Source organism: Palaemon carinicauda, chromosome 13 (assembly GCF_036898095.1).
Source record: "Palaemon carinicauda isolate YSFRI2023 chromosome 13, ASM3689809v2, whole genome shotgun sequence".
In the NCBI taxonomy this organism is placed as follows: domain Eukaryota; kingdom Metazoa; phylum Arthropoda; class Malacostraca; order Decapoda; family Palaemonidae; genus Palaemon; species Palaemon carinicauda.
In genome coordinates this window covers 139,626,025-139,636,024 of record NC_090737.1, presented here as the reverse complement: position 1 = coordinate 139,636,024, position 10,000 = coordinate 139,626,025, and the positions used below count along the sequence as shown (strand labels likewise).

General features: G+C 34.9%; 1 protein-coding gene across 1 annotated transcript in view; it reads left to right on the top strand.

The window, feature by feature from the left end:
- LOC137651852 (A disintegrin and metalloproteinase with thrombospondin motifs 20-like) overlaps window positions 1-10,000 on the top strand; it is a 19,137-nt gene that overhangs the window by 860 nt on the left and 8,277 nt on the right. The window contains exons 2-10 of the mRNA XM_068385070.1: window positions 124-266; window positions 678-861; window positions 1,781-1,885; window positions 2,219-2,348; window positions 4,355-4,473; window positions 5,162-5,347; window positions 6,301-6,515; window positions 6,966-7,109; window positions 9,003-9,137. Of these exons, the coding sequence (XP_068241171.1) occupies window positions 124-266; window positions 678-861; window positions 1,781-1,885; window positions 2,219-2,348; window positions 4,355-4,473; window positions 5,162-5,347; window positions 6,301-6,515; window positions 6,966-7,109; window positions 9,003-9,137 (1,361 nt within the window). The remainder of the gene's footprint in view (window positions 1-123; window positions 267-677; window positions 862-1,780; window positions 1,886-2,218; window positions 2,349-4,354; window positions 4,474-5,161; window positions 5,348-6,300; window positions 6,516-6,965; window positions 7,110-9,002; window positions 9,138-10,000) is intronic.

Sequence of the window (10,000 nt, the reverse complement as noted above, 5' to 3'; positions counted from 1 at the left end):
GATATAAAAACATAAATTAAAAGAAAAAAAATGGAAAACTGATAAATATATTCCAGTGACTTTATTATGCTCTCTTCCATCTTAAATTTTCAGAATCATTCATTTTTTTTTCTCTCTCAACAGCTACTGTTAGATCAGCTGACACCTGAGGAGTACAACTTATTTTTCGGCGATTTGAAAAGGGACCCTTTATTCTACTTGGTCCGTCCTTCTCTCTTGCCCCAACAGGTGGCAGGTCACTCGGGGGCTAAACTACTCAAAATAAGGTAAGGTCAACACAATAATGTTTTTTTTATATATAAAATTATATGCTAAAGTGAAAATTTCATCTTTATCCCTTTCTATTGTATTGGATAAAATAAGTAATCAATAATTCGCTTGATAATACCTTGGTAAAAAAAATTCTCAGTAATAGGATTATTGAAATCACTAACAAATCTGGGTTTTAAATGAAATATGGAAGCTCTGACGATTTTTAAGCAAAAGAAGAGAACCTGATCTTCGGAACTGGTTGAAAACCTTAATCGTAAATAGCATGAAATTTCTTATAGAAGGATATATATACTACTTAAAGGCACCCATATAAAACACAAATAAACAAAACAGGAAACTGTCTTGTATAATATATTTCTCAATAAGCTTTTACTGCAATTTTCACATAATATTCTTATGAATAGTTACGCAGATACGTCTGTGGAAGTCGTGGTTTTTCCATCGGAGACGCTCCTGGCTCCACACATTCAAACAGGAGGCATCACGGTTGGTGGAGAGACCATTGCGTATACGCCTGATTCCTGCCATTACAGATTTTCCAACCAAACTGTAATAGTTTCTGTAAACGACTGTCATCCACGATCTCTTGTGAGTGTAGAAATACTATCTGTACATTTAATGTCTTACTTGTTGTCTCGTCTTTCCCACCGTTAGACTTACATTAAGGGGTCGATTGCTGATGCGTCCTCTCAAATGCCTTCAATCAAAGGCATCCTCTTCCACCAAACGTCTTCTCTCCATGTTATCTTTCACCTTATCTTCTTCTTTCCCAATGTTATCCCTACAGGGGTCGGTCGCCTGAAGTGCCCTCTCCAATGCATTCTATCTAAGGCACCCTCTTCCACCAAACCTCTTCTCTCCATATCATCCTTCACCTTATCTTCTTCTTTCCCACCGTTATCCTTACATTAAGGGGTTGGTTACTGATGCGCCTTCTATCAAAGGCATCCTTTTCCACCAAACCTCTTTTCTCCATATCATCCTTCACCTTATCTTGCCATTTGATTCTCTGCCCCTCTCTTGATCTTTTCCCCATAAAAGGTTCTTCCCAATGCTTTACTTTTGGTTATTATTATTGTTATCATTATCACTACGGTTTTTAAAAGTAGTTGTAACACTAATATGCCTTTAGATATACACTATGGCCTTATATGTTAGATGAGGCATAGGTTACCAATCATTTTGAAAATACACATCTCAGGTAATCCCTTTGTATGTTTTAATAAGGAACAAGTCTCTAATCTCAATTTAGGTACTTTAGTGATCTTAAAGGGTAGTGTGAATTACTGAATATAAAATTATTGGTCATAATCATATCCAAAAATATTACATCAATATTGTAACAATACATAAAGTAAATTGCATGTGCTATAAATGGATGTTTAATATATGGATTTACCTTTCTCACAGTTCCTAAAACATAATATGGATAGATTTAACCTACATATGACAGGATTCTTGATTAATATCAATCATAACTAGAAATTTACAGATATTTTTTTTTCAGGACGGGGTGATTTTAACGGAAAGTCATGTTGGAATCTTTCACCCAGTTCCTCAACGACTGCTGCATCTCCTTCACGAAGATCACCAAAACTCCTCATCTCTGCAAGTGAGTGAGCACCAAATTCCTCACCACTCTAAGGCGAAGAGGAGATATCAGAACGTTTGCTTGGGGTAGTGGAAAAGTCTGTAGTTTAAGAATTCATCAACTATACTAAATTTTTTTTAATGAGGTGCATTTGCACAGACTCGCTGAGATACCCTTTTAGCTTGGAAAAGTTTCCTGCTAGCTGATTGGTTATAATTATTTTATCTAACCAATCAGCTATAAGGAAACTTTTCTGAGCTAAAAGGGCACTGCAGCGAGTTGGTGCAAATGCGCCTCGTTAAAAAAAATTGAGTAAAATTGATTTCTAATAATTTTCCTATTTTAATTCCACAGGACAATATGTGCGACTACCATATATTCCATTTAGCAGATAAGTCTTCCCTTCCTGTCCCTCTGAGAGTGAAAAGATCAATCGACAAAAGATTTGAAGACTTGGAAGACGAGTACCTGTGTGCTACCGACGGTATGTCCAAATTTAGTCTTAAGGGAGCCTTTGTAGTTGGTGTGGACAGACTGGGTGTAAAATTTCAAAAGTTATGCCTTAAAAGCCACTTTTTAAAAGGGAAACAAACCCAAAAACATCACCTAACCTAAGGTCCTCTGCCTAACTTAACCTAGAAGCTGTAACCTCACCAAGGGGACCCATTGCCTACGTCAAAAGTTAAGACTGAAAACTTACATTCTAAAAGGGAAAACAATGCAAGAACATCACTTACCCTTAGGCTCTCTACCTAACCCAATCTAGGAGCCGTATACTCACCCACGGGGGGCGGGGTGTTGTCTACGTCCAACTGTGACACTCCCAGCCCTTAGACTGCCACAATCTATTCTATTTATCTATTCATTTTTCGATTTTGTGTGAAGTATTTTATCTAGAATTCTCTAATTGTAAGTGTAACAAGTGTAGATTTTAAATTGATTTTAAATATTACACACATAATATACATGCGTACACAATTAAAATACTTTTGTACTTTTATGTTCAGTATTATTCACTGGTTTTTAATGCTGGTTTTTGGACATTTATTTCATATCTTTCTGTGGCTATGCAATACAAAGAGATAGAAACAAAGCTTTCTATTATCATTTAACCATTCTTGCTCTCTTTCTCTAAATCATTCTGAAGACATAATACTGAGAAAGCATCAGTCAATCTAATATTACATAGTTAGAACACTAGATTTCAATCAGAACATCTGGTTAATCCTACTTTATTTGATAGAAACTGACGAATATCACTCAATAACTCTTGTTTTATCATTCAGTCATTCTTACTTTCTTCTTCTAAATCATTCTGACGACATAATGCTGAAAAACCATCAGTCAGTCTAATATTGCATTGTCAGCAGACTAGATTTCAATCAGAACATCTGGTAAATCATACTTTATTAGATAGAAACTGACAAATATAACTCACTAACTCTTGTTTTATCATTGTCCTTCTTGCTTTCTTCCTCTGACGACATAATACCAAAAGAGCATCAGTCAATCTAATGTTGCATAGTCAGAAAACTAGATTTCAATCAGAACATCTGGTAAATCATACTTTATTCGATAGAAACTGATGAATATCACTCACTAAGTCTTGTTTTATCATTCAGCCATTCTTGCTCTCTTCTTCTAAATCATTCTGAAGACATAATACTGAAAAAATCATCAGTCAATCTAATATTGCATTGTCAGCAGACTAGACTTCAATCAGAACGTCTGGTTGATCCTACTTCAATCGATAGAAACTAACAAGTATAACTCACTAAGTCTTGTTTTATCATTCAGTCATTCTTGCTTTCTTCCTCTGATGACATAATACTGAAAGAGCATCAGTCAATCTAATATTGCATCGTCAGATAACTAGATTTCTATCAGAACATCTGGTAAATCCTACTTGATTCGATAGAAATTGACAAATATCTCACTAAAGCGGGGCTTCACGATTGAACAGTTTGTCGAACCCGGTTGACGAACCTGCTTGCCAAACGGTTCGAAGAGGTGGAGTCAGCCACAAATTCATAAGGTTTGTGGACAATGGTTCGTCGAACCTGCTTGTCAAACGGTTCGAAGAGGTGAAGTCAACCACAAATTCATATGGTTTGTGGACAATAGTTCGTCGAACCTGCTTGTCAAACGGTTCGAAGAGGTGGAGTCAGCCACAAATGCTTAAGGTTTGTGGACAATGAAGCCCCGCCCATAAAAGTCAGGCGAGAACAGAGTTTCTTTAAACCGTTCGACAACCGAATACCCCGTTCACACGTTCAAACATCACTTCAAACACTTTGTCAAACCATGTTCGACGAACCGTTCGACCGTGTTTCAATTTCTCCAAATCGTTCGACGAGGGTGTTCGACAACCGAATACCTCGTTCGCACATTCAAACTTCACTTCAAACACTTGTCTGTCGAACCGTGTTCGACGAACTGTTCGATAGTGTAAACCAGCCTTAAGTCTTGTTTCGATTTCTCCAAAAACAGATGAACACGACATGACTGGCAGAGCTTCGACGAGGGATGAGAGAATCCTGAAAACTCCTTCCATACGAACATTGGATGAACTAGTTCCTGATCTAGAAGAGGATTTGAATATGAATAGGGTAATGTTAATGAGTTGATCATGTTATTTAAGTCTCTTTTTATAGTTTATTTATGGAAAACCTATTTTACTTTTGTTACTGTTCTTAGAATACGTTATTTTGATTGCTCATTACTTCTCTTTTAGTTTAGTTATTTCCTTGTTTCCTTTTCTCACTGGGCAATTTTTCCCTGATGGAGCCCTTGTGCTTATAGCATCCTGCTTTACCAACTAGTTTATAGCTTAGCTTGTTATATATATATATATATATATATATATATATATATATATATATATATATATATATATATATATGCTTATAGCATCCTGTGTTTCTAAATAGGTTATAGCTTAGCTTGTAATATATCTATTTATCTATCTATCTATATATATATGTATATATATATATATATATATATATATATATATATATATATATATATATATATATATATATATATATATATATATATATATATATATATATATATACTTATAGCATCCCGTGTTTCTAACTAGGTTATAGATTAGCTTGTAATATATATATATATATATATATATATATATATATATATATATATATATATATATATATATATATATATATATCCAGACACTTGCCCTGTTATATAGGAGAGATTATTATTATTATTATTATTATTATTATTATTATTATTATTATTATTATTATTATTATTCCCCCTTGTCAGAACGTCACCGTTCCGAGGACTGAAGACGAAGACGAAGTAAGCCGGGTTCCCATCTCGATAGTCAAGAAAAAGACGATCGAGTTGGCTGTGTTCTGTGACGACGTCCTCTACAGCAATTTCCCGCAAAAACTGAAGGACTCGAAGTCTACGAGATTATTTGACTATATATTGACGTTAGTTAATGCCGTAAGTATTTGTTTATTTTCCTTGTGGAAAATTATGTTTTCCATTTGATTTAATATTATGTTTATAGCAGTTTTTGTAGTTCCAACAGTTTCTACTTCTGAAAATCAGTATTGTTCTCTTTATTTTTTTTTCTAAAATTCTAGTTTCTATTTGAATTAACATTTTGTTTATAGGAGTATTTGTAGTTTCAACAGTTTCTACTTAAACTCGGTATTATTCCCTATAACTTTTCTATCAAATTTTATATCCATAATAAAAACTAATGAAACTATAAGAGAGATTACTCGAGTGCCATATATGGAAGAGATAATGGCTAGGGGTAGATGGAGATAGTTTAGGCATACTCTTCACACTCCCCAAGAGAGATTAGTTCACCAAATGTTTAACTTGGCTCCACAAGGCAATAGAAGAGCTGCTAGACTCAGGCCTACATGGCTGAGGACTATGAAGCGTGAGGTAGATGATGAATGGAGAAGTATTGATTTAAAAGCTCAAGTTAGAGACGACTGGTGAAATCAAACCGAGGCCCTTTTCGTCAATAGGTGTAGAAGATGATGATGATACTTCATACATTTACACCATCTCTCTCTCTCTCTCTCTCTCTCTCTCTCTCTCTCTCTCTCTCTCTCTCTCTCTCTCTCTCTCTCTCTCTCTCTCTCTCTATATATATATATATATATATATATATATATATATATATACAGTATATATATATATATATATATATATATATATATATATATATATATATATATATATATATATATATATATATATATATATATATATATGGATGTGTGTGTATTGATAAATACATAAATCATATAAATTGATAAAAGGAGAGTGAGCCTCTAGCACTGACTGCTGTAGCAATAAGCAAATAGTTTCCAATCCGCTCATCATATATAATACGTAAACCTAACCTAACCTAACGCCTAGCCACTCGTCTCCAGATACAAGGGATCTACCACCAAGAGGAACTTCAAGGATACGTCCTCGACCTGTTGATCGTGAAACTCGACATTCAGACGTCCCCCAATCAGGGACCCCGGAAGAGCGGAGGCGACATAGGGGCCTACCTGTCTAGCTTCTGCGATTGGCAAAAGGCGCGGAATCCTTCGGGGGAGGAGACGCCGGAGCATTGGGATCATGCTATTATGCTCTCGGGGTAAGAGGATTCTTTTGGAAGTTTTGAAGACATTTGTTTTAAAGGGAGATTGTACCTTTCTGGGGTCCTTATACTTATTATTATTATTATTATTATTATTATTATTATTATTATTATTATTATTATTATTATTATTATTACTAGCTAAGCTACGACCCTAGTTGGAAAAAGCAGGATGCTATAAACCCAAGGGCTCCAATAGAGAATAAATAGCCCAGTGAGGAAAGGAAATAAGGAAATAAATAAACTATATTATTATCATTACTAGCTCAGCTACAGCATTAGTTGGAAAAGCAGGATGCCATAAGCCCAAGGGCTCCAACAGGGAAAAATAGCCCAGTGAGAAAGGGAAATAAGGAAATAAATAAACTATATGAGAAGTTGTGAACAATCAAAATAAAGTATTCTAAGAACAGTAACAACATTAAAACTATTCTTCTCATTAACTAGGTTGGATCTACACTCTTCAGGTAATCCATCCGTGATTGGTCTAGCCTGGGTTTCAGGAATGTGTCGTCCGTCCATCTCCTGCACGATGAATGAAGGCAGATCATTCATGGCGGTTTATGTGGTTGCTCACGAGATGGGACACAAGTTAGTATTGTTTTATCTTTGTACTTACATTATTGTTGATTCTTTGTTTCTTTAAGGTCTTGTTATATCAAAACAAAGCTCTCTACTTATTGCCTTACTTTAATGAATACTGGTCTTATAAACAGCAACAAATACAGTTGTTTCTAGTCCACTTTGTCTTGCATGAGCTAGGGCACAAGTTTAATAGTGTTTTACCTTTGTACTTGCATTATAGTTGATTCATTGTTTCCTTAAGGTCTTGTTATATCAAAACAAAGCTCTTTACTTATGTCTTTGCTTAAATGAATACTGGTCTTATAAGCAACAACAATAAATACAGCCCTTGCTAGTCCACCCTGTTTTGCATGAGCTGGGACACAAGTTAGTATTGTTTCATCTTTGTACTTGCATTATAGTTGATTCATTGTTTCTTTAAGGTCTTGTCATATTAAAACTAAACTCATTAGTTATTTCCTTGCTTAAATGAATACTGGTCTTATAAATAACAACAAATATAGCCGTTTCTAGTCCACCCTGTCTTGCATGAGCCAGGACAGAAGTTTAGTAGTGTTATATCTTTGTACTTGCATTATAGTTGATTCATTGTTTATTTAAGGTCTTCTTATATCAAAACTAAGCTCATTACTTATCTCCTTACTCAATACTGGTCTTCTCTGAAGAATTCAGTGAACTCATTCAGATGATTATCATGGAGAAAAAATGAATTAGTTATTTGTGGAGACTTCAATTTTTGGATGGATGACACATTAATTCTTGATGCTTTAGCATTGAGTGAGTTATTGGAATCAAATCAATTGGCCAAAGTAAAGTAAGCATATACAACAACAACAACAACAATAACAACATCAACAACAAATATAGCCGTTTCTAGTCCACTTTGTCTTGCATGAGCTAGGGCACAAGTTTAGTATTGTTTCACCTTTGTACTTGCATTATAGTTGATTTCTTGTTTCTTTAAGGTCTTGTTATATCAAAACTAAACTCATTACTTATCTCCTTGCTTGAATAAATACTGGTCTCATACACAACAATAACAACAAACAACAAATACAGCCGTTTCCAGTCCTTATTCATGTTTGGGGTTTGGCCAGTTTTCATCCCCACGCTGACCACTGCAGTTATAAGTTTTCCTATTCTATTTGCAATAAGATTGATTTTTTTTCTTACGTTATAACAAAAACTAAACTCTGTAATTCTCAACTTACTTAAATAAATAGTGGTCTCATATACAACGATAACAACAAATACAGGACAAAGGCCTCAGACATATCTTTATTCATGTCTGGGCCCTCGGCGGTTTGGCCAGTTTTCATCACCACGCTGGCCACTGCGTATTAGTGATAGTAGGAGATTTTAGTCTGCTCATAGCAAACCAACCTAGTAAGGGTGGCCCTGAGTAGTAAAGCTTTGCTAATCATGTCAATACACAAACCTTTTCACCTCGTTAAGGTATCCCCACATGTCAGTATTACGCTGGCCACTGATGAGTAGTGGTTTTTAATCTGACCGCTCACAGCAAACCAACCTAGTAAGGGTGGCCTGAACTCATAAACACATCAGTCTATGTTTTATTTACACAAACGCACGTCAGTCTATATTTTCTTTACACAAACGCACGTCAGTCTATGTTTTCTTTACACAAACACACGTCAGTCTATATTTTCTTTACACAAACGCACGTCAGTCTTATGTTTTCTTTACACAAACACACGTCAGTCTATGTTTTCTTTACACAAACACACGTCAGTCTATATTTTCTTTACACAAACACACGTCAGTCTTATGTTTTCCTTACACAAACGCACGTCAGTCTATATTTTCTTTACACAAACACACGTCAGTCTTATGTTTTCTTTACACAAACACACGTAATTCTATGTTTTCTTTACACAGCCTCGGAATGAACCATGACGGGCATGGAGAGGCTAGCGGCTGCAACAGTGGAAAATACATTATGTCTCCATCAGTTGGTCCCGGGAAAACAACATGGTCGCAGTGTTCGATTGAAGTTATCCACAAATTTTTGAGGTAATGTAAATTGTTTGTTTATTAAACGTTGTTTGGGAAAACATCTTGCTAAAAATTGCACAAAATCTCATCTGACCTTCCGCTCTGGTATTATTATTATTATTATTATTATTATTATTATTATCCAAGCTACAACCCTAGTTGGAAAAGCATGATGCTATAAGCCCAGGGGCTCCAACAGGGAAAAATAGCCCAGTGAGGAAAGTATATTATTATTATTATTATTATTATTATTATCCAAGCTACAACCCTAGTTGGAAAAGCAAGATGATATAAGCCCAGGGGCTCCAACAGGGAAAAATAGCCCAGTGAGGAAAGGATATTATTATTATTATTATTATTATTATTATCCAAGCTACAACCCTAGTTGGAAAAGCAAGATGCTATAAGCCCAGGGGCTCCAACAGGGAAAAATAGCCCAATGAGGAAAGGATATTATTATTATTATTATTATTATTATCATTATTATCCAAGCTACAACCCTAATTGGAAAAGCAAGATGCTATAAGCCCAGGGGCTCCAACAGGGAAAAATAGCCCAGTGAGGAAAGGATATTATTATTATTATTATTATTATTATTGTTATTATTATTATTATTATTATTACTCTCCAAGCTACAACCCTAGTTGGAAAAGCAAGATGCTATAAGCCCAGGGGCTCCAACAGGGAAAAATAGCCCAGTGAGGAAAGGAAATAAGGAAATAAATAAATGAAGAGAACAAATTAACAATAAATCATTCTAAAAAAAGTAACAACGTCAAAACAGACATGTCATATATAAACTATTAACAACATCAAAAACAAATATGTCATAAATAAACTATAAAAAGACTCATGTCCGCCTGGTCAACAAAAAAGCATTT